The sequence below is a fragment of the Dendrobium catenatum genome, unplaced genomic scaffold, assembly GCF_001605985.2.
Source record: "Dendrobium catenatum unplaced genomic scaffold, ASM160598v2 fragScaff_scaffold_721, whole genome shotgun sequence".
In the NCBI taxonomy this organism is placed as follows: Eukaryota; Viridiplantae; Streptophyta; class Magnoliopsida; order Asparagales; family Orchidaceae; genus Dendrobium; species Dendrobium catenatum.
Genome location: NW_021319183.1, coordinates 137821 through 164185, shown reverse-complemented (window position 1 = coordinate 164185; position 26365 = coordinate 137821). Strand labels below are relative to the sequence as shown.

General features: G+C 36.0%; 1 protein-coding gene across 2 annotated transcripts; it reads right to left on the bottom strand.

Annotated features, from left to right (window-relative positions):
- Window positions 1–8516: 8516 nt before the first annotated feature.
- LOC110094119 (ATP-dependent RNA helicase DEAH13) lies at window positions 8517–22209 on the bottom strand. 2 transcript variants are annotated; one of them, XM_028696239.1, is made up of 12 exons: window positions 21954–22209; window positions 21430–21516; window positions 21210–21282; window positions 21025–21099; window positions 20875–20924; window positions 20672–20732; window positions 20067–20588; window positions 16403–16642; window positions 16067–16297; window positions 11465–11578; window positions 10194–11378; window positions 8517–10116 (listed from the first exon to the last, which is right to left on the bottom strand). In XM_028696239.1, the coding sequence occupies exons 2-12, from the start codon at window positions 21504–21506 to the stop codon at window positions 8638–8640; spliced, it is 4107 nt and encodes a 1368-aa protein (XP_028552072.1). In that variant the 5' UTR covers window positions 21507–21516; window positions 21954–22209; the 3' UTR covers window positions 8517–8637. The 2 variants fall into 2 exon arrangements, with proteins under 2 accessions (XP_028552072.1, XP_020674929.1); XM_020819270.2 differs by having other exon boundaries at window positions 21814–22208.
- Between the last annotated feature and the right edge of the window lie 4156 nt (window positions 22210–26365).

Below are 26365 nucleotides of genomic sequence, written 5' to 3'. Positions count from 1 at the left end.
AAATGTCTCGATGAGACGAACCGAGCGACATAAAAAATGGTCCAATTTGAGACCGAATTGGCCCAAATCAAGGGTTTGAACAATATTTGAAAACTTTTGTATATCAATTGGAAAACCAAATGATCTCTAAATTTGTTTGTATATCTTTATAGTCAAATTGAGCGGCCCGATGAGATGAATCCAACTAGCTCAAGATCATTTATATATAGTCAATTCAAGTTTAGTTAGCTTGATTTAGTCAGTTTTATAAATGCTGATTTATTAGAGAAATCAATTCAAGCAGGTGATTTATGAATAAGGTTTGATAGCCAACCTTAGCCATTATTATATATGAAGTTGGCTCCGATCACTTCTTTAAGTGAGGCTACTTGGCTATCTTATATGAGTGATGAAGATCATGCATAAAATTACTATCCTAATCAGTTTTCTTATAAATTAATAATACCATATTAGCATAGGCTTGTTGATGAATTTGGCTTCTACATAGTTATCTTAAATTTAGATAAAAATATTATTAGATAGTAATGTTATGTCATCAAAAATTGCTTTGATCCAGCACGAATCTCTAGGCATATTCATATTGAAAACTATCAAAATTAAATTCAAGATAATCTAAATTCCAATTTCAGCAAACTTATAGTAAAACTGAATGTCTCAAAGATATGAACATAATACCACCAAAATCAGTTCGACCTGAGCCCAAATGGGTCCAAATCGGGGGCCCAAACCATATTTGAAAGGTTCAAAGCATTATTTTGGATTACACAATTATATCCAAATATGTGATGCTTATAGTAAAATTGAGCAGCTTGGCGAGACAAATCAAACGAGCCCAAGATCGATGAATCCCAACAGTGTTAATTAAACAGTTGAAAAACTCTATATGATCATGGGAATCAATATGAGCCATCCGAGCCCGCCTCAGATCTTCTCTATAATTACGGAGAGTGTCACTCATGAAAATCTATAAAAAAGACCCCCATCCTTACATGAAAGGGACCCTTTGCTAGAGACTAGAGAGAGCTCTGAGGATTAAAGAGCTCCAACACCACCGCCCGAGAACCCACGATTATCGTCGGACCTCCGCTCGACCATCTTTCACCGTCGAACTTCTGCCCAGCCACCGCCGGACTTCAACTCAACCATAGTCGGATCACTGCTTGGTCACCGACCGCCGCCGAACTTCCACCCGGTCGCCACCAGACTTCAGCCCGATCATCGTCGGACCAGCGCGCGACAACCGACCGCCGTCAGACTTCCACATGGCCACCGATCGCTGCCGGACTTCAGTTTGATCGTCGTTGGACCACACCCGGGCTGCCGAACGCCGTTCGACTTCCACCCGGCCTCTGACCGCCGACTACCGCAGGACATCACCCCAACCATCCTCGGACCACCACCTAGTAGCCGACCACCGCCGAACATCAACCCAATCATCTTCTGACCACCGCCCAGCCGCCGACCACCGGCACACTTTCACCGGCTGCCGACCCATGTCAGACTTCAGCCAGATCATCTTTGGACAACTACCTGGATGTCGACCGTCACCGAACTTTAGCCGGACAATTGTCGGACCACCCCCCGGCCACCGACCGTTGCCAGACTTCAGGCCAACCTTTGTCGGACTACCGGACGGCCACTAGACTTCAGTCCAACTAACGTCGGACCACCGCACAACAACCAGACTTTGGCTCGACCGTTGTCGGACTACCACTTGGTCGTCGATGACCATCAGACCATCGCCCGACCACCGACCGCCGTTGGACAACCACTCATTCATCAACCGCCATCAAACTTCCGCCCTACAGTCGTTGGACTTTCACCTGACCGTCGCCTCCACCAGAATTCCACCCCACCAACGACCTCTGTTGGGTTTCCTCTCGCGACTAACCATTATTGGTCCTCCACCGAGCTACCAAGTACAGTCCCTATGACCTTCACCGCATGCCAACTACGGTCCTTCCGAGCTCCGTCGTCAGACAATAGTCTTTTTAACCCCCGTCGCTCACCAACTACGGTCCTTTCGACATTTGTCGCTCGCTGACTATGGTCCTTCCGAACATTGTCTCCCACTGACTATGGTCCTTCCTATCTCTATCGCCAGACAATGATCTTTATGACCTAGCCGTCGCCCGTTGATTATGGTCCTTCTGACCATCGTCGCTCGCTGAGTACGGTACTTCCGACCTCCGTCCCCATATAATAATCTTTCTTACCTCCATTGTCCACCGACTATGGTCTTTCCAACCCCCGTCGCCAGACAATGATCTTCTTGACCTCCGTTGCCCTTCGACTACGGTCCTTCTGACATTCGTTGCCTGCCAACTATGATCTCAAGGACTAAACGTGTCGCGACCCAACCCGACCGGGACGGGTCCCGCTCGCATCGGGTCGTGATGCCGGAACTTCAGACTGATTGAACTGATTCTAGGATTTGGCTTTGGAATTTATTTCAGAACTTTCTTCAAAACATACAGACAGAAACAGACGCACACAGAGCTTCTATAAACATCAAATATAGCGGAACAGATCATCTATATTTTTCTTCCTCAAAAGAATCATATACAAATACAGCTCATGGCTTTCAGATAGAAAAAAAAACAGAACAGAAAAACCATGACTGTACAAAAATCAAAAGTACAAAATACCTATAACGGATCAGACTCTGAACTTCTACTCCAAGACTTCCTTCCCTTTCTCAGAACCTGAAAACCACGCAGAAAACAAGGATGAGCTACAACAGCTCAGCAAGACATCAAACCTCCAATCCAAATCCTCAGAATCCACATCAAACACATCAGACAGAAATCCGTCGTACAAAAATCAGAGTACAGAGCTGACAGAGCAGAACAGAACGAATCAATCAGAACATAACAAACAGAACAATTAAATATCAAATCATAACAGATAGGATCGTATGAAAATCAGAATCAAATCATATCAGAACAGAACAGAATCGTGTCAGAATCGTATCAGAATCATAATTATACAGATCAGATCAAATTATATCGTACAGAAATCAGAAATCATATCAATTCAGAATATATGAAAAGTTAGAATAGATTCCCTGACACTGACAGAATCTCTCGGATTCTGGCCCCTTATGCCTCCCTCTGTGCTCTTGGCACCAGAACAAATGTGCTTATAGCACCAGAACAGAACATATTATCGGATCCGGAACAGAACTTGTTTTCAGATTTCGCAGCTCATTTCAGATTTTCCCTGACACAGACAGTATCTCACAGGATCCTGACCCCTTATAACTCCCTTTTCATAGCACACAAGCATAGCATGTCATTTTAGAACAAATCCGGACAATTTCAGATATCGTACGAAAATTCGGCGGCGTAACGGCAATATACAGAATTTACACAAAATTCACCAAATCAGAATTTTACCAAATTACCGCAGAACATTCACAACAACATTATAAGACTTTTATTCTACTGCCACAACATTTATAGACATTGTGAAAATTTACAGTCAACAGAAAACGCCGTCAAATCAAAACTATTCGGTCAAAAATCTCTAGAAAATATTTAAAATGTGCACACTCGGCACCTCAGAAACATATCAAAAGTTACGCGGTAAAAACTGAACCAATTGTTTGTTCTTCCAATTTCCACCGTGTAATGCACTCTATATGATGTATATTTGCTACATAAAACCAAAGCCTTCCCCGCAAGGAAGGGTATCATTTGTAATTGAATGCAAACACTAGTGGATTCATTCAAACTTGGCCATGCCTAGTGGTTTTTCCTCCTTCTCAAGGGGTTTAACGTAAAAGCTCTTGTGTCTCTTATGAACACTATACCCTATCTCTTTATATGTATGCGTGCTGGATATTCGTACAAAGCTAAGACGTTAAACTTTTTATTTCTCTACCGCCATGAATATTCCACGATGCAACAAATAATATTATTTTATTATTAAGATAACAATGCTTTCTATCAACTATATATATAATAATAATAATAATAATAATAATAATAATAATAATAATAATAATAATAATAATAATAATAATAATAATAATAATAATAATAATAATAATAATAATAATAATAATAATAATAATAATAATAATAATAATAATAATAATAATAATAATAATAATAATAATAATAATAATAATAATAATAATAATAATAATAATAATAATAATAATAATAATAATAATAATAATAATAATAATAATAATAATAATAATAATAATATTTCTAATATATAACATTGGTGGAGATGAAATTCATAATTATAAAAAAACAACTTATATTTATTTTGTAAAAAATATATATACAGATGAAAACATAATTAAATTTTAATAGTTAATTTTGAGTAATTAAAATTTGAGAACATAATTGGTTTTATAGTTAGAGAATGTTTTAGATATTAAAATTTACATTTCAGTCTTTGAAAGTTATATTTATTATTTATAACTAAGGTTTCATTTGGAGCAATTATAAATTTGTTTTATACAACAATTTTTTAACACAAATTTTTTGAATGAATTAAAAAATAGTTATCAAAATATGTTTCAAATGAAGTCTAAATCCATTATGATAGAAAATACAATGTTGATGATGTCCGTTAAATTTAACAAAAAAGTTATTAAAAGAGAGTAAGAGAAGCTCGTATTCAAGATTAGAAAAAAAAAAAAACATAGGTGTGGTGCACCAAAAAATATGGAAATATAATATTTTGTAGGAATTAGCTAAGGTTTTATTTGGGACAGCTTTTTTCAATACTTTTTAAAATGTCTTTTTAGTATAAAAATATTTTAAAAAGCAATAAAAAAACTGTTCAAGCGAATCCTAGAACTAATTAAAGTAGATGAATTTTATCATGCCTCAGCTCAATAGATTTCACACTATGTAAGGCTCATTAGAGAAGCTCAACTTTATGAATTATGAAACACATAATTATCTTCTTAATGTTAATTGAATATATAATAAGTTGATGGGATGATTATTTTTTATTTTTATTTTTTAAAGTATTATAAATTTAGCATTTGCTCCAACATGCCTGTCCTATCTGTTGAACTGCACTATGTTGAGCTCTATTGCTTGCATCAATTCCTACAAATATAAAAAGCCTAATGCTAATAAATGAGCTGACAAAGCAAAAGAAGAAGGAGCAAGACATAAGACGTCGTTTCTCATTTACTGTTTCTTATCCTCCTTACAGTTCATCCAACAATATAAAAGCAGTACACGAAGATGACTTCAACGGAGTGGATTAAAGTGGTTACAAACGAAGCATCTATTAGAATTAAGGATGCATGCTCTACTACATAGGAGTATTGGACATGTGAGCGTAAACACATTTTGATAATTATAAGTCGGCTAGCTTATCACCTCCCCGTAAGGTAACATTGGCTTCTGAAATGTTGTGCTTGTCTAGAAACGCTTGAAACTGAGGGATAGACAAGAATTTAGTAAATAAGTCAGCTAGTCGATCAATTGTATGCACACGTGAACTTGTGAGCACCTTGTTCTTAATATATTTATGAACAAAATGAAAATTGATTTCAATGTGTTTAGTCCTGGCATGAAAAATAGGATTGTTTGCAAGTGCAATAGATGATATGTTATCACAGAGCAGGACCGTAGGTGTAGGAGGAATTTGAAACTCATGTAGAAGTCGACGAAGCCAGATAATATCGGTAGCCTTAGTAACAAGTGCACGGTACTCTTCTTTGGTAGATGAGTGAGATACACTTCTATTTCTTGACTTGCTAGGAAATGAGATTGTTGCCGAGAAAGGCACAATATCCAATAGCAGATTTATGATCGAGAGGATCACCAGTCCAATCAAAATATGAATAAGCATGTAGACGGAGAGTGCTAGCAGTAATTGACAAACCAAAATAAAGAATATCTTTAATATAACAAAGTAGATGTTTGAGGAGTTTGAAATCATTCTCATGTGGACATATGATGACACAGTTTATTAACTGTATAATCAATATCCGGGCGAGTAATTGTTAAGTATTGAAGGGATCCAACAAAAAGTAAAAAAATCATCTGCAATAGTCGAGGTAAGAACATGTGCAGAAACGTCTGGATCTATTATGAATTTGGAGGGGATTGGAGAGGAGATGTGCTTGCAATTGGCCATACCTTCCTTGTGAAGTATATCAGCAGCATATGCTGACTAAGACAAATGTAAACCTTGTGTTGAGTGTAAGACTTGCATGCCGAGAAAGTAAGATATTCGGCCAAGATTTTTCATATGAAAATGGCTTGAGAGACCGGCCAGTAGACTAGTAATATTGTTGGCATCATTGCTAATAAGCAATATATCATCTACATATACAAGTATATATAGAATAATGGATTGCTTATGATAGATCAATAAGGAGGGGTCAGCAGTGCTATGGGTAAATCCATAATTGAGTAAGTAGGTGAAAAATGTCTCAAGCCATTGTCTCAGAGATTGTTTCAAACCATAGATAGATTTTTGTAGAAGACAAACATAATCAGGATGTAAAGAATCTTTAAGACTAAGAGGTTAAGCTATATAAACAATCTCTTTGAGTTCCTCATGAAGAAATGCATTTGACACATCAAGTTGAAGAATTTTCCACTTGAATGTAGTAGCAACCACAAGTAAAATTTGAATAGTAGGTAGTTTGGCAATAGGGCTAAAAGTGTGAAGATAATCCAAACCAAATTGCTAATAGCACCCTTGAGCCACTAGCCGAGTCTTATACTTTGAAATAGGGCCATCAGTGTTTAATTTTGTTTCCTACATCGATTTACATCCCAATACATTTTGTATGGGGTTAGGAGGAACCAATCTCCAAGTTGATTGTTGTTTAAGAGCAAAAAAATCATCTGACATGGCTCGTCTCCAAACTAAAGTTTTGACAACTTCAGCGTAAGAAGTTTGATCAGACGATATAGGAGAGCATTCATACTAATAATGTGCTTAGATTTATGCATTCCTATTTGAAATTGAATGGCCATTGGATGCAATGAGTGGGTTGAAGGTGGAGCTGGTTCGAGAAGTGGAACAGGAGAGGATTGGAGGTTGTAGTCGGAAAATTTAGTTGTGGAGAAGGAAGTTCATCATAAGAAGTAGAAGGAGATGGAGGAATTATCGGTGGAGAGGGAAGAGGATAGGAGGCAGAATTATTATGCAGAGAAGAGAGAATTTTTTGGATGGTGGAGAGGAAAATTTAGTTGTGGAGAAGGAAGTTCATCAGAAGAAGCAGAGGGAGATGGAGGAATTATTGGTGGAGAGGGAAGAGGATAGGAGGCAGAATTATTATGCAGAGAAGAGCTAGAGAATTTTTTGGATGGTGGAGAGGTAGATGTTTGAATAATAGAAGGAACAAACATATAGGGAGGAGTATAAGACGAGTGCATAATCGATTAAGGTGTATCAGAAGAAGGCTGTTGTGATAAATGAAAGATAAATTCAATGAATTTTACATGACGAGAAGGGAAGATTTTTTCTGATTCTATATGAAAGCACATGTAGCCTTTAGTGTGAGAAGCATAGCCTATAACGACACATGGTTAGGATTTAGATTGAAATTTATTTGGAAATATATGAGGTAGAAAAGGATAACAAAGACTAGGGGTGTCAATTTTTGACACGACTGGAAACCGGACCCAAAAAAATTCGGGTTAGGGTCAACCTGGACCCGAAATGGGTCGGGCTCGGATTCAACAAATCAACCCGTTTTAAAAATCGGGTCGGGTTCAGGTTGACCCAGCAACCCAAAATTGATAAGAAAACTCGTATTTGACCTGAAAACCTGAGATCGACCCATTTTTTACTTGTTTTTGACCCGAAAATTGAAGATTGACCCGATTTTTTACCAGAAAACTAACAATTTTAGGTCAGCCCCGAGTCATTCTTGTCAGGTCGGGTTGACCCTGACCCGAATCAGGTCTGGTTCGTGTCCGAAAATCTGACCCGTTTTTAAAAACATATCGAGTTCGGGTTGACCCTGAATAGTGCCAGATCAATTTCGGGTTCGCCCCGAACCCGACCCGTTAACCTGAATTGACCCCCTAACAAAGGCAACTAAATGTCTTAAGAAACAGTGTAATTAGGTAGTTGATTGTAGATTAAGTAATACATTGAAGATGATTTCTTGGAAAGGGATGGTAAGCAGTTGATGACATGAACGGCAGCGAGGACAACATGTAACCAAAATTTTTGGGGTCAGGTGGCTTTATGAAGTAGAGCACGTGTGATTTCAAAAATATGACGATGCTTGCTTCTTTCTTATACGACTAATGAAGTCAATGGAATATAAATCATCTTATAATTTTTTTAATTTATAAAATTATGTTATTATCCTCATGAAATTTTTCTGACCAACTTGAATCTCTATAAATTTTGAATTTGAAAGCTTCATGAGATCATTTGATGACATTCAGTGCTTCTGTAATTCATATTAGTTGAATATATTTGACAATTAAAATGCAGCTAAATGGTTAGAAAAAATGGAAAATCCCATAACGCTAAAGCCAACAATAACTCGCAAAGACAAATGATTGAAACCTGATCTAAAGTTACTTACCTTTCATTTGATAAAATAATATGTAAATTAACTTTCTAAACTTACATAAGTGCTATAAACTTAGGAAAAATTGGTAACCAGTAACTAAATATTTCCTATCGTCTTACAATTTTCCTATGTTTCTTTGCTCTCTTTGGAAAAAGCTCAAAGCTTTCAAGTTGAGCTTCTTGTAGCATTTGTTCCCATAATTTGTCAAATTGGCAATGAAATTTTTCCTGAAACCAATTCAGAAGCTCCGGATACAAAAACATAGAATTCTCACCCCATGCCTCTTTCAACTTAGCCCGGCTATGGATTATTCCAGAACGGATTCTTAATCTGCTCAAGAGATCACTAATCCTTCTCTGTCCCAATGCTTCAGGCCTCAGTATGCTTGATGGAGGTGCAGACAAGAAATTCTTAGCACTTTTAAGGCATGGAAGTACATTCCCTTCAAGAAGGGAACAAGCAAACACCGAGATCCGAAAACTTTCGTCTTTGATGGGTAAGTTATGTAATGGAAGCTGCCAGTTGTGCCGACCAAAGGTGGGATTTACCCAGCAAAAGACACAATCACTTAAAGGTTCATAGTAAGGCTTTGGATCCGTGAGTGGAGCAGAGAAGCAGCAGGTAGAATTAGCATATATCACAAGCCAATCTGATTTTACTGCAGTTACTCCATGCATGTATGGCCTATTTGTGTGGATAAGTTCAGTGTAGACAACATACTCGGGAGCTGTGTGAGAAACAGAAGACCGACGGTGGAGAAAAATCGTGTCATCCATGGCGGATGATTGGTACCTCATTGTATGGACTTTGTGTTCCTTCTCCATAGAATCTGAAATGGTCCTTATTCTCTTTGCAACTCGATCAGCCCATCCTGCACAGATAGCTTGAGAAAGAAGCTCTTCTTCATTCATCTCTAAGGGGTGTTTAGTGGAATGGACAAGCCAGGCACATTCAACATCCTTGAAGCCACCTTGATTCCATGATATTTCGTGGCATGGTTTTTGCTGATGAAATATCAGCTGAAGTATTTGTTTCCTAAGCTTGGACATCTCTTCCATGGTCTTAAAGTGAAGAGAGTTGGTCCTACAGAACTCAAATGGGTTTTCTGCAAGCTCAAATAGCTGCAGTGCATAAGCGATAGTTAAGGCATCACTGTTTGGATTGCAAAATTTTGTACGAGACGCTTTTGCCATTGCTTTTAACTTCTTCCGACTCAGTTTTTCTTCATGGTCATGAGCGCTGGCATCACCATTGTCCTCAAGTTTTGGATCAATATCAGTTTTTAATGTTCCTTGGGTTCCTTCAAGCTGCATAAGGAAGGGATTTGGAAAGCTTAGAGCTGCAGCAGCAGCAGCTGCATATCCCAGCACAAAATTTGCACGGGCAAAGCCAGGCTGCTTTCTTAAAATGTTGATCACGGTGAGAATCATTCGGGAATGGCGTGGGCTCATGGGGTATTGGGCCATTGACCTTCCCAATGATGTAAGCTTGCCATCCTCATCAAGAGCCTCAATGGCCTTCAGGCAATGCTCAGCTTCTTCCAATGCTGAGGTCTTGGGAGGAGTAGGGAAGGGAAAGTTTTCAACCTGAAAACACAAAAACAGCAGCTGTTCAGAACAAAAAGAATTGAAAGAAAAGGAAGAAGTTTTGCTCCTTTTACCACCTTTTCAATTCCCATGAACTTCATTAGAAGCACGACGCCATCAACCGGAATCTTTGAAATCTCGGGGCAGGAGAATTCAGCAAATATATCATCTTTGCTGAAGGCTGCAGCTGAATATAGACGGTAACAATGGCCGGGTCCAATTCTCCCAGCTCTTCCAGCTCGCTGAGCAGCTGATGCTTTACTTATCCACCGAATTTCAAAACTTGCCATCCCATTCCCATAATTATAGTTCTTAACCTTCTCCTTCCCCGTATCAACCACATATTTTATGCCTGGTATTGTCAACGAAGTCTCAGCTACATTGGTAGCAACAACTATTATTCGTTCACCCACAGGAACCTTTTCAAATATACGAAGCTGTGCAGAAGCAGGGAGCATTGCGTAAAGGGGTAAAACGTACAATGGCCCAATAGCAGTAGCAGGATCTGCAGAAGATACTTTTGTCTGCAAAGTAGAATGAAGATGTAGCTTTTCTTCGGAGCATGGATTTGGAATATTTCCAGCAAGAGCCTCAAACGAAGCTTTTAATGAAGAAAGATTCTCAGGATTTTTTAGAAAATCTAGCACTGAACCATTCCCATCCTGTTCCTGACTCTTGACAAAACTTTCATTTTCGCTGTCCTCAACTGATTCACTGTCCGTCTCCGATTCTGACAAAAGCTTATCAATCTCTTCCAGGTCATCATCCTCCTCGTAGGACCAAAGCTTATCAGTTTGCTGTTCAGGAAAACTATCTTCCATCCCAAATGCCTCATCAATATCTTTCATATCCACTTCAAAGCCTGCAGATCTCTCATTATCAATCTTCTTTTTAGCATTATTTTCAGAAAATTTTTGTGAAGCTTTCCTCAACTTCTTGCACAAGTACTCCACTTCCCTCTGTCCAGTGACGAACACAAGAATGCCACCAGACGGGAGCCTCTTATGGATAGACAAAACCTTTTTATAAGCCTGTGATAAATAGTCCTCTGGTGTGTTCCTTGAGAAGTGGACGGTGACTGGAAATTGCCTAACTGGAACTTCCAAAACAGGTGGTGCTTCATGAAACAATCTCTTATTGGAAACAAAATCCTCGACACGGAGGGTAGCACTCATCAGTACAAGCTTTAGTCTATTAACCAATTTCTCAGGGCTGATCTTAGCACCTGAAAGTACCTTTTTCTGCTGTTCCTCATATAACTCCTATGATGAATATTAGTGAGTGTAAAGTTCCATAAAGTTTAGGCAATGATGAGTTACATAAAAGATTTAATGCCACCACTTCTTACCTGACGTATTTTGATGATCCGAGACAGCATACCGATGAGGATATCCGTGTTCAAGCTCCTCTCATGAGCCTCATCCAGAATGATGACAGAATAACGCTTCAATAGAAAATCACTCTGCAGAACAGGCAGTTCATTAATCAACATTCTCACTGAAAGAATATATTATGTACATATACCTTATAGGGAAAAGATTTTAGAAAAAAAAGCAATATCAATGTTACAGGAACATTACCTACCAACGTCATGGGATGCATAACTATTCAACCATTGGGAATTAACATATGATAGAACATTCATTGTTTCATAAATTGTAATAAAAAATATGCAAAAATATAATGTGCTATCATTTTCATTAAAAAAAACTAATAACCAGCAATATTAAGCATTATAGTCACTTCTGTGTAGATAAGAGTGTCATCAGAAGATTGTGGCAACTTTTATTCCTTGTGATTAAATACATGTTGAATCACTGCCAAAGGGCAAATTCTTCCATCCTAACTTCTCACAACAAAGCTGCTACATTGGTCTGATGATCTCTTATCCATTCACTTTATACTTCCTGTTTCTGATGATCACTTTGCTACAGCCAGTTTATTTGTTTGAGCTGCTTTATGGACCAAAAGTCTTAATTTCAGCCGTTTCAATAGAATTAGCATCCTGACCAAGCAACTAATCAATTTCGATCAACCTGAAATTTAAGGCTGCCATCTTTAGATAAAAATGTTAGAAATTTTTAGATGACTTAACTTCAGATCATACTGTATCCAAAAAAAAGTTGGGATAAGGATTATAATGATGATAGAATTATGAACAAAGATGTATTTACAATCATTACCATGTAATTTATCTTACAGCTACATTAGACAAAGTTATTTTTGAGCTAATTTAAAGATTTTTTTCTATTCTTTAGGACTTCTAATCATTTTGTTCAAACAATAAACTATAATAGTTTCCATAAAACCAAAATCCACGCTCCATACGCTCTACTAAGTAATATCACATCCCCTGAGTAAAGGGAAATACTGAAAAGTATACATATTGTTTGATTGTTTTTATGTGACCTGAAATCCTGCTCCAAAGAAACATAACTAAATACTTTCCACAACCATAATGCATTAGTTACAGGAATTTGAGCTGTATTATTTTCTTTCATCTCCAGATCTTCGACCAAGGCTGCACAATGCAATTTACATAATCCCTATTTGCAAAAACATGAAAATTTGGACAAGAATATCATGACAATGGTTGTCAACCACTGTAACTTGTCCTAGAATCCAAAAGAACAAAACTTCTGTTTTAAAAATCAGGTTTACTAGAACAAGAACCATCTCTTCATCATCAGCTCGTCCAATATTCCTTTTTGGACAAAAAATAAGGACAGTGATATATACTCTTCAACCATTTTCCAGAAACTTCAATTTAAAGCAACTGCGCAAAAAAAAAAAAAAAAAAAAAAAAAAAAAAAAAGAAAAGAAAAGAATTTAGTTTACAGGCATATACTACCACCAATTCTTGGGAATAAATAATTTTCAGCAATTTTCCCAAATAAAACCTAATGCAAACCATTCCAAGCCAAGCAGATTACTCCTTTTCACTAATTGGTTCACGCCCATTAACATCTTAAGGATCACTTATTTGCTACTACAACAACAACAACAACATCAATCTTTTATCCCACTACGTGAGGTTTGCTACATGAGTCCTTTTTCTCCATTGTGCCATGTTAAAAGTTAAATTATCATTTAAATCTAATAAAGAAAGTCCATTTCTGATATTTTATAACCAAGCCTTTTTAGATTTACCTCTACATTTCTTAACATAAGTCAAATATAATACATCCACATTCCTAACCGGGTCATCGGTGATCGGAAGGCCGCCATTTTATGTGACCAACCATCTCAGACGACTATCTCTAATCTTATCTTCCACTGGAACTACTCTAACCTTTTCACGTATAAGCTCATTTCGTATCTTGTCTCTGAGAGTAAAGCCACTCATCCACCTGAGCATGCTCATCTCTGCAACACTAAACTTAATATTATGCTTATTTGCTACAACAACAGACCCGTTATTTTCCTTGAATGCTAATTCCCAAGAATAGCGCTGATTTGCTATTATCCTAGATCGCTAATTAGTTTCCTTATTGTCACTAATTTGTTATCGTAGTGGGATAATTGATGTTGTATACTACCTTGCTGCATCTTGTTTTTCTTCTATGGATATAAAAATATGAAAATTAAGAAACCTAAAGCTGATTTCTACTGTTTAAGCCTTGTATGGATATAAAAACAAGAATTTTTTTCTATTAGATCTTAGAGGATTATGAGTTACATATTTTTGAGCCTTTCATATGCTATAAAAAAGGACCCCAATGCATGTATAAGTGATTGACTATTGAGCATTAAAATAAAATTTCAATCTTCCTTAATTCTAATCTTGGGTGACTAATTGTGGCTAAAGTTAAGAATACGTAATTTATGGATTGTGATTTTTTCGTATTTTTATAATGCATCTCATCTTAGATTGCATTAGTAAATCCTAGACCCTCAAACGTCCTACATAACAACTACTTTAGGTTCAACTCCTAAAATACTTCAAACAAATCAAATAACATTTGTACAATATTTTATCAAATTATATACCTATAAAAACAGAAAAGATGTCTTCCAGTTTTTTGAATGCTTCTTTATGCATTAATCTAGGAGAAAAGAATGACGTGCTTCTAATATCATCAATGCTACACATTTAAACTGATAAGAAATCACACATGCTTTTGGATGTTTGATAAAGCAACAAATTATACCATAATTTTGCATAGAAAACTAGTTGACTATCATTGGAAATGGAAAGTAATCAACCAAGCAAACGGAGTAGAATATTCAATCTAAAGAGCAAATCCCATCAATTAAGACTGCTAATGTGACGACCCCAAGATCCGTGTAGCGAAAAGATTCATCTAATCGTTCATTTTCTTTTTTTTTTTCGATATCTTTCTATCAGTTGTTCGTTTCAATCCATACATGTGTCTATCCAGAGCCAGAGATAATTACATTACAGAGAAGAAAACAACAGCGATTATAATTCACATATCAACATATATACAATCAGCAGAAGCGTCCAAAAGGTCATATGCAATAGCAATACGGCTACAAAACAGAAGTCTACCAAGGCTACAAAATAAAGCTACAGCAACCGAAGAAGCATCATGCGGGAGGCTCTGCACCTGAAATATTAACCACATATAATGAGTTTAACTAGCCCAGCAGGTCACCAAAGCCTACAACTGAAATCAAAGCACGACACTGAAACAATATGCAGGTCAATCAAATCAAGTCAAAAGACTATGATCAATGAATCTATACAGATACAGAAATCAAATCAAATCGAATCAATCAATAATCAATAGTCAATACGACGGCAAAAGGATCAATAAATCAATACGTCACAGCGATCAAATCAGTAAGTGCTTTCAGTCAATATCTATCCATCGTAGCAGTGTCTATCAATCAATACTATCAGTTCAATCAGTCGTGTCGTCTAGTCATTCCATTGTATCTATAATATCCATCCAATCAATTGAATATCTATTCCAGTCAATAGCAATCCATAGCATCAAATCAATTCAATAAGAGACTCGTATCAGAACGTACTCTTACAAATCAGTCAATCCAATTATTCAATACTTAAAACGTGCAGAATAATCACATTTACAACATACCAAAAGTTATGCGGAGAAAGTTTCGTCATTACAAAATGCGGCGCTTTTATCGGTAACGAAAACACAAATCTGAGCACAGAAATATCAAAACTCGAAATATTCGAAAACAGAAATAGGATTCAGAGTCCTTACTGCGATACAAACAAATCTTCTAACAGCGCCGTCGGACGAAAAGCGCTCCGCGGGCTCCAAAACCAAGCTTTTCCTTATCTTCCTTCTCTTTCTCTCTCTTTCCTTCTCCTTCTCTCTCTTCGAAATGAATAAAAATATCTCAATCGGATATTTATTAACACTGATCGTCCCGGACGATCCAATTTTCGTCCCGGGACGATGTGTTCTCTGGAATAATTTCGTACAGACGAAATTAATTATCGTCCGGATGATTTCTCTCTGGACAATTTTCGTCCTGATGGATCGTCCCGACTGCTCCAGGTTCGTACAGACGAAAATGACAGATTTCTTCACAAATTTCTTCAGTTCGTCCAGTACTAAATTCATTTCGTACAGACGAACTGCACTAAAAAAAAACAGCTTTTTGAAGGGTTTTACAGCTAATACCTAAGTAAACAAATATGTTGGTATCTTAGATAAAAATCATATGACACATACTAACCAACTAAAAGATAGTCTTAGAGTTCAATCACTCATCCTTAGTTCTACATTGAAGTCTTCAAAAAAGTTTATAATAAACACAAATACATCTACAGCAGTCTTTAGAATCAAGTTCGATATGATTTTTTGACAGATAAACAATAACAACATAAATGACATTTCAAGAGCAAGATAATAACTGCGAAGGTTATATGAAGAGAAGTTAAAATACCAAAATCTCCTTGAACTATCATTAAAGGTACATAGAAATAAATCAAAGTTTAGCAAGGAACCTGAGCTTCCCGAAGTAAAATGCCATCAGTCATGAACTTGATTGAGCAACCATTTCCAATCATTTTGTCATGCCTAACTTGGAAACCAACCCCCTTCCCGAGCTGGAGACCTAGTTCGTAGGAAACTCTCTTTGCTGTAGCAAGAACGGCAACACGGCGTGGCTGGGTAATACCAATAATTCCCTTTCTGCCACTTTGGTTGCTTGAACCATAGCCAGCTTCATATAAAAACTGCAACATGTCATTGCAACAGGTAAAATATATCATATAAAAGATGAAATGTTATCCTCACTTCAAATTTTCAACATTCTATTAGAAGAATCTAAGAAAGGACACCTGAGGAACCTGCGTGGTTTTACCACAACCTGTTTCTCCACATAAAATTAGAATAGGGTGCTCATTTATTGCTTCCATTATCTCCTGTTCCATCATAATGATTGGAAGATGTCTCCTTTTCTCTTGAACTTCAAGTGGTCTTGATACATGCACCACAACGGCTGAATTTACATGGTCACTGGTGCCACAAAGCTTAGGGGCTTCAAGTTTTCCAACACATATATTAGACCTATCTGCACTCTGCTCCAGGCAAAAAAGAGAAACAAAATCAGGCCACTGCTTCATGCAATAATAGAGAGAGAGAGAGAGAGAGAGAGAGAGAGAGAGAGAGAGAGAGAGAGAGAGAGAGAGAGAGAGAGAGGGACAAAATTTCTAGATGTGGATCAGCTATCTGAGGGCCTAACATTTAGAAATGATATGTGAGATTTAAGGGAACTTACAATTACATTTTTCATTGTATGAGGGAAGAAAAAAACAGCAGGCTCAAGAGTACATGTATAGAATCTATTTGAAATGATTAGCAAAGTATAAGTTTAACTCCAACAACACTTAGAAGGTTCATAAAACCGACCTCTAATAATTGGGATAAGGCCAATGATGATGATGATGATGATTTTTCATGAAATCTTGCAAGATAGTGGAACTAGCAAGTAGGAAAAGCAGCCAACCATGGCCACATGCTTAGACTGGGTACAATAAAAATACAAAACAATAGACATGCCTCAATAACACATGTTCCAAGTTGTTTGAAGGTATGAAAAACGGGTACATTGCTGTTTATAAGGATGTTGTGAAAGGAGGTACTTGATAAAAATAGGTATTGATCAACTAGACACTCTAGACACAAGACCATATAATGATTTTATAAAATAAAGATTTAAAGCATTATTTACTAATAATGTAAATCTATATAAAAAAAATACGGAGAGTAATGCATGATTTTTAAAGGAAAAAAGCTCCAAGTAAAATAACAACAACATCATGCCTTTATCAGCCTACGTGGCCTGGCTACTTAAATCATTTTTCTCTATTGTGTCATGTTAATAGTCAACTTTTCATTTAAATCTAATAAAAAATGTCATTTCTAATACTCCAAGTAACTCTTCTAATTGCAATGCCAATTCCATTATTATTGAGAGAGAGAATAAAATTCAAAACACTTCAGATTTGATCTAAACGTCAATGATCACTAGAACTTCAAAACTCTTATATGCGTTGAACATCCAAATAGTGAAAAAGAAAGAGGAACAATAAGTGCTTCACAATATTGATGACCGTCATAATACAATGGTTGAGCTACTACTAAGTGCATGTAACAAAAGGAGATAGACCAACGAAGTAAATAGTTGATATATCCATTTATTTTATGCTAATGCTCCTAAAATAAGGGCAACAATGAGGTATTTCCTCACATATAAACTCAATAGCCTCTCACATATCAACTCAATAGCCATGCACGCTCACTTGAGTTTCAAAATGTGTAAAATTTAATAGGTAATCGACTCTTAGTAAGTACAGGGAGTGACAACTTCATCTTGTATGTTTCCTTCATTCTATGCATATACTAGAGGAAATAATTAACTACACTGATCCTTCTCTCATAGAATGAGTTTAAGCTCTAATTCTAGTCTTTCTAAGTGAATGCAAGGTACAATTCTGCATCAAGAAATTTGATATAAGTTAACTAAAAAATAGTAATATTTATTAATTATTATTCACATTGTTAAATAAATTAAAGCAATTAATCCCCACTCATGGCTAAAATCCAGAATAGGAATGGAAGCCAAAGCCACCTCAACAATATGTGGGATAGGGTAGAAGCCTAGGTGGTCACCAAACAAGATAGACAAAATCCTTGGCTGTGGGAAGGTCACATGGATAGCTGACATGGACACTCCACCATCCCTAGATTTCCTTATCTACTATTTGTGGTTTTGTCCTGATATAGTAGATAAGATGACCATTTTATTTAATGAAAATTTTGTACTTATTATTATTTTTTTTTTCAATTTTCCTCATTGCAAAACACTTCAGAAGTCTTTTTGGGCTAAATAATAAAAAATGAGTATTTCTAACTCTTCTCCCTTATCGCTATTCTACTCTCTTTATTAACATGGTATCAAAGACAAGTACTATCTAAATTATAGTCAATGGTTACAAAACTACCCTTGCCGAGTCTATAAAAGCAGGAAATAAAATATATCCTCCTTCCACCTTGCCAAGCCACAACTCCATTCCACGAGTCTCTATATGGCACTCATCTTTGTAAATTTTCCAGCAACCAAATGGGATGAATTTCTTTCAATGGTCTTGCTTGGTTCAAATTGTAATCCAAGAAAATGGTAAAACAAATTACCTAAATGGTACCATTCATCAACGTAAAATGGGAAGCCCTTCCTTTCCATCATCAGATATCAAAAACACCTTGGTAATATCCTAGCTAATCAATTCTATGAAAGAGTTTATTGGATCCCTATACTTAGTCTACAACAGCTCACAAGTAATGTGAGAGAAAGCTAACATGGTGTAATCCGATTTTGAAAATTCCGCTAACTTATGAAAATTATGAGACCATCTCATGGCCTCAAAAAAGGAAGCATGAGTATTATTAAATACTTCTCCACACTCACAAAAATTTGGCAATAAACAAACGATTCAAGCAAGTAGTGTGCTGATAAATACAACTCACTCATGGGAAAAACTAGAACACACAACTTCCTTGCAAGTCTCAATAAAGACCTTGATGAAGTTCGTGGTAGAATTCTTGACATTTGTCCACTTCCTAAAATTGAAGAAGCCTTAGCTGAAGTTTGAAGCAAGGAAAGCAAATGAAAGATTGTACTTGTAGGTACCAAGAATAATCTCAAACCTAAAGAATCTGCTCTCACCGTCAAGAGTACGAAACAAAATTCCGTGCATGGCTCAAGGTATGGAAAAAAAGTGTAAATTTTGGTTTGATTTCTATTAAAGGACTAATCACTCAAGAGAAACTTGTTGGAAATTACACGATAAGCCAGCAAATTGAATCAATCCTAGGAACTAACACAAAGACAACCTAGAGAGGAAGTAACAAACATAAAAAAAGAGGCAATATATCCTTGAACAAACAATAATTGGATCTACCATATAAGTTGCTCGCTCCAAAGAAAACTATTGGCTCCTCGCTTTTAGCCTGAGAGGTTCTTTTTCTCTTGCTCTTAGTTGTACTAAGAGAGGTCGGGAATACTGGATAGTTAAAGCATGAGCATTAAACCACATGATATGATGTGCTCAACTATTCTCATCTTATACTTTGTCTCTTGAGAATCTCATAGTCATAATTTTGATGGCTCACTATCCCCTATTATTGAGGTAGGGACAATTATATTTAAACATATATTTCTCAAAAATCTATTTAACATGTTTTGAATCTCTCTTGTAATATCTCATTGGTATGCAAGATATCAAGAGATTGTAGATGCAATTTAAATAAGAAAACTAACTTATTTGTAAGCCCATGGATGCCATAAGAAGGAAGACAATGACTTATACTGACATAAAAAGAGAAAACAATCAATGTTCCATGCTACAGTGAAAAAAAGGAAATGAAACCATTAAAGATTAAAGAAAGAACCAAAGTGGATGTAAATTTCATGAAAAGTGTTACACAAGCGCTAGTACTCACCCGAAGACTTGCATCACTTTGATTGTCAGTTGTAAATGATGTTGGTATGGAGCTCTTCATAACTTCATGCGCAACGCTAACGCTAACCTTTGTTGCACAATTAAGGGATGAGAACAACATATCTGATTCAGCATTCACACTCATTGAATTCTTAATAGTGAACTCCGAATGGGGTTCTAGAGAATTTTGTTGGGAACCATAAGTAGTCATCATAGGCCTAGCAAGAGCTAAAACTTTGTTCATATCTTTCTCTAAGGATTTCACAAGAGATGAACCATCATAATTTTCTTTCTCAACCAATTTCTTAAGAGTTAAACCAACGCAATCATCCTTTTCCACCAGTTTCATCAAACTCAACTCTTTGTCACTGTAAACTGTAAGTTTGCCTTGATCAGGTCTATTTACTACATTTTCATAAGTTTTCTTTTCCTTCTTCTTGAAAAGTGCCACATTTTCGGGGACCTCAAGACCTGCTTTTGCGAAATGTACAGCAAGTCTGCATTTTTCACGCTGAGTTTTTTCCTGAAATCCAATTTATAGGCGCATGAAGTTTTCATTGCAAAAATGTTACCCAATAAGTAAAAAAAAACACATTAGTTGCATACCTGACCAATAGTGCCTGATGACTGCAGAATTGAGTATGCTTCATCCCTTATTTTATACTTCCTGAGGAACCCAATATAAATAAACATTTTATGAAAAGCAAATAGAAGCACGTTTACATGCTAAAATAAAGCAAAAAAGGGCAAAAAGATAATAAGAATTAACAGATCTAGATATGGAACATGAAGTTATGCAGATGACATACTGCAGCACCCTTATGCTTTTAGATAGCATGAACTTCTTCTCTTTCTCCTCCTGTAATTCATTTTAAAATAATAGTAATAATAATAATAAGCACAACACACAGTACTAGAGCATTGCAATCAAAGCAATTCAGAAGTAAATTCAAGCAGACCTGCAACTTTTGAAACTTTCTCTTCTTGCTTTTACTAATAGCTGGGGAAGCCATAGCCTTATTCCTCCTAAAAATCTGATAAAAATAATTTTTTTCAATTGTAGTTCCAAAAAAACAACCAGTTAGACATGGAGGTGGGGCTGGGATGCACCAGTAGTTTATACAAAATAATCATTAGTTAATACCTTGTCCTTGCCTTTTGTTTTGTTCCTTTTCTTCCCAGGTAAAATAAGCGCATTGCTTCCGTTTCCATTCAATCTATACAGTTGAACCACAAAGAAAAAAAAATTAGTTAAAAGTAAATCATTAAATTCACTTTCATAAATGGTTAGGATGAAAAAACTATAAACATTAAAAAGATGATAAAAACGAACTTCAATGAAATTAATAAATTGCAAGGCATACTTGCACTCATCTTGGATCATCTCAACAGCCTCAGTTGATAAATGCTCAAGATAGTTAGGGTTTGCCTCCGTTCTCATTTTGTAAATTCTGCACCAGAAAAAAACCCTTCTATATATGTAAAAAAAAATCTAACCTTTAAGTAAGAGTCAATCCAAAGGACAACAAGAAATGAATCAAGCAAATGTCTATTAGAGATCTCAACCGATTAAGCAAGGCTGCTTCTTAGGAATTCTCCTCGCGAAACCAGAAGAATACGAATATTATGAGAAATAAAAAGTCAAATTTCCCAAGAAATTCGTAGAATGTTGGATCCTGAAACCCTAAGGGGCTGTGTGGCAACAGGATTTATGCTAAGAAGCGCGCGACCGGAAGAAAGATGGCTACCTTCGCAACGAGCAAGCTCCCGTCGTCGTCTTTACTTCCGATCGAACAAACGAACGGCGAGGTGTGATTTTGGATCCGACAGGAAGGAACGTCGTCGAAGGAGGCGAATAAGTTATTTAGCTACTCGTTTAAAACTCTACCTGTCTCGCGAAGGAGGCCATGTCGAAGAGCAACAGAAGGGAAAAGCAAACCTAGCAAATCTGCGGAATCAAGATATCCATATGAAAATAAATTCGCATCCCTTTCCCCTCTAATGCGGGGTACTTCAAGCTGAGCTTTCTTCCAGAGAGTAGGGTTTACTCAAGTTTCTTCATGTCGCGCTGGTGGGGAATTGAATGATAATAATACCACATTGCCAAGAGAGAATTTTGAATGTTCGATGTGGCTATAAATATCCAGGTAGAACGTTCTAATCGGTCGCCCGTCCTGTTATGGGGTGAGAGGCGACTTGCCAATGATCGTATTGAGACGACAAGTCGTGCCGACACCTAAAACGCGAACACAATTACAAGGCGAGCGGGAGCCCTCCTCTTTTGGTCGGCTCTTGCCCGCCAATTTTTGGAAGGGCCCTTCTACTTACGAAGGGTTCAATAAAAATCATGAAAAAATTAGATTAATTATGAGAATATTAGTTGTGAAAGTTGCTTTTTGGATGTCGTTACATTAGGTGTGATAAGCTAACATGGAGATTCTCATTGGTCCAGGTCATCACTTAAATTAAATTATATAATTTTGTGCACCTAGTAACATTTGTAAAGATTTATACAATAAATCAAATTTAATAAAATCTAAATGTCAATTATAATTTTTAATTCGATTAATTTCTTTGCACTAAGAGTGATTTAGAGATTGAATAAGAGTGATTTAGAGATTGAACAAATCTAAATTAAATGTTTGAAATACAATGGAAAATTTTTGGGATATTAATTGAAGGACTTACCATCTCCAATTTTGAGTACATATTTAGATAAATTGAGTGTCATCCAACAACTTTGAAATAGTTTAATTTTGACATAGATAAGAAAATTAAATGATGAAAAAATAATACGGAACCAAAATGAGTCGTCTAATGGATCTTTTTAGATTTTGGTTGTATTTATGAGACTTGTTAATATCAAAATTTATAAATTGATTTTCACTCTTAATTAAGGATATAGCTTAAGATTTAATAAAGCTGAAAAAATTGAAGAATCATAAAATTCCACGTAAGTAATCATCACTTGACCATTGCCTGATTGTCAAATTGTGCTATCATCATTTGACCACTATCAATGTCTTTTAAACCATTGTTATTTGTCCACCATCATTACGTTGCAACTATCTAACCACTAATGTTTGACTAGAGTCGTCTTACCACCATCACCGAACCATGAACCTTTGCCCAATGTTTCTCGACTTAGTCCTCTAACTATTGGTTCTCGACTTCTATCCTCTTACAATCTCCTAACCAGTATTGTTTGACTTCAAACTCTTGCTTCACTTGGGCCAAGCCTCATGCTTTTTGCCTTTTTCAAGTTTCCTATATGGAAAAGCTGGTGTCTATTGCAACACTTTCCTTATATGTATGTGTTAGGTATTTGTATAAGTTAATACATTAAATACTTTCTCTTTCTACCCCATGAATGTTATGGTACACAACAACATTTTTTATTATCTTTAATTTTTTTTGCTCACAAGGTAAATATCGAGATTTATATTATCGTATTAAAGGAGGTAGATGGTTTTCTTTTTTTTTTTGTAAGGATAGTATCATGGCTTAATAAATAATTACTTTAAATTGGTATAAATTTATTGACACTTTAGTTATGAGTTTAAATCTAAAGAGAAAAAAAAAAGAATGAAACTTTTTTTAATTATTTGGAGATCTAAATGAAAAAAAAAAGAGATTTTCTAGGCTCCCAAGAAGAGTGTAATATTGAATGTTGCAACTCAGGAATTAAGATTGAGATTGTGATTTTTGATGATAACAAAATATTATTATTATGATTTTATTATTTCTCCTAGCATATATTATATATTTATGTTTATTTCTGTGTGTACTAATATTTCAGAAAAATCATATACTACTCTAGATTGTTGAAGACTTCAAGATAGGGTAGAATACGATTTCATGTAATAGAGTCTGTATATTTATATTTTTATTTCTTGAGTCTGAGTAATTGTGATTGTAATTTGGTAATCATATACGCACACAAGGGGAGAGTGATAATTTTTTTTAAGAATGATCATACTGTACTATTCGTATTATATTATTTAATATAGTTTTTTTCCAAAATATAGTTAATCAAATCATGGCTTGAATTTTTTACTGTTCGTACTATAAGATGTTAAGTCATACACGATAGAAAGAGAGTATGAAATTAAGTTCATACCAGATCATATTGAACGAACATATTTATTTTTGAACTATTCATACATACGATTAATAGAGTATAAAATTAGGTTCATATCAGATCGCACCAAACTAACACATTTATTTTTAAACTATTCATACAGTACGATTTCCATTTGTATAGATGACTAATAACGTACGAAATTAGGTTCATACCAGATCGTACCAAACAAACACATTTATTGTTGAACTATTCATACAATATGATATTAATTTGTATATATAAGTAATAGTGTACAAAAATGAGTTCATCCAAGTTCATACAAAATGAAGCCCTGGTTTTTTGAACTGTTTGTGATAGTTCGATAGGGATGTTAGGCCCTATGAATCGGTCCCAAAGGCTAATTAAAAGATAGAGGTGAATTGGTAAAAAATATCTTTCAATCAAAACACAAATCAAAACCAATATCACCACAATAAAAATCAAAGTGCGAAAATTAAATGCGAAAGTAATAAAGAAAGAACACACCGGATTTATAATGATTCGGTCAAACCTTGACCTACGTCTACTCCTTGGAGGCACCCTCCAAGTATTGCACTAAATTAAGTGTCTCTCATTTAGCCCCACAGCTAGGCGGAGAAGCTCTTACAAAATCACTTCCACCTTCCTCGGTGCGGCGGAGTCGTCGGGTCCTTTGACACCAAAGAGATCTTCTTCTTTGGTGAACTTCCCTCGAGACAAGCCTTAAATCCGACATTATTCATGTGCGAGCTTGCCGGAGCAACAGTGTGGAACCCCCTCCGCACTCCCTTGAGTCCCCCCTCACTGGATCTTCTCCATCTCTCAAACTCCACCCTTTTCTAACTCCCTTTCAAGCTCTCTCTTCAAGTTTCCCCCAAAAGAACAAAGCTAAAATGGCTGCCAAAGACACTTACCAAGTGTTATGTCAAAGCTTAAATAGAAGATCTTAAAACGAGCTAATTAATGCAAGTTGCCGACATTATCGTCCAGGATGATAGGTATATCGTCCTATACGATAAGTACAATTTAAGCCCAATCAGCCGGGGATTTGAGACGATCAGAAGAAATTTGTTCATATCGTCCTGGACGATTAGAACAAATTGTGGAATATCATCCTGAACATCGCCCTGAAATATAGATGTCTGATGTCCAATTGTCTAGTGTATCGGCCTGGACGATTTGATCATGTAATCAAGTCATAATTGCTTTCCTTAAATTCCAGAGAAATTTTGGGAAAATTATCCTGGATCGTCCTGGACTATATTTAATAGTCCTGGACGATCCTCTGGACGATGTCCAAAAATAAGTAATTCATAAATAGATCAGGCGGCAGATTCTTTCTGTTTTGAGCCTATCGTCCTGGCCGATACAAAATCGTCCAAGACGATATTTTTTGTATAATGACGGCTGCTTTAATGAGGATGCCCTAATTAGAATTTCTTCTTTTAAACTGATCGTCAAGGATGATATAAAATCGTCCCGGACGATGTTACAAAAAACAGTAAACTCTAGAGAACAGTCAGAAATCTTCCAAGTTATAAAGCATCAGGAGCCACACCAAATACAATAGACTCAAGAAAGGAAAAATAGTACAAACTGACTCAGACCTAATCTACCCAATCTTGAGTTGGTTCCAAATTATAGTCTGATCGTGTGGACTTGAAATGTCAGTAGATGAGGCAGTCGTAGAGAAATAAGAGTGTTTGCTATCATCAAATCATAAACCATGAAAATAGATCCGTAACAATCTCCCCCTTTTTGATGATGGCAAACACTATAATTTAAATTTTCAAAAAGGAACATTTTCTCCTAATCTCTCGCTCACTAGAATAACACTTTAAAAATAGGGGAGATAAAAATATTTTTGTTGTTTTATTTTTTTTTTGAAAGAAAAAAAGATATAAATTTGACAACAGTATAAAAATTCAACAATAATATGTTCTCCCCCTTTGACATTATCAAAAAGAGAAGGGGCATAAAAATGAAACGATTAAAAGATAGAAATAATCTCTGATCTAGTGAACAAAATAAATATTCTTAAAATGAGAAAGTTACCTCTTGGTTTTAACCAAAAACTTAGTAGAATTGTATTGACAATGCATAGCCCAGAAAAGGCTAGAAATTCAGAGTTTGATAATCCCAACTCAAGTTCTTTTAAAGGCTCAAAAACATTTTATTCCAATATCCAAATCAAAGAA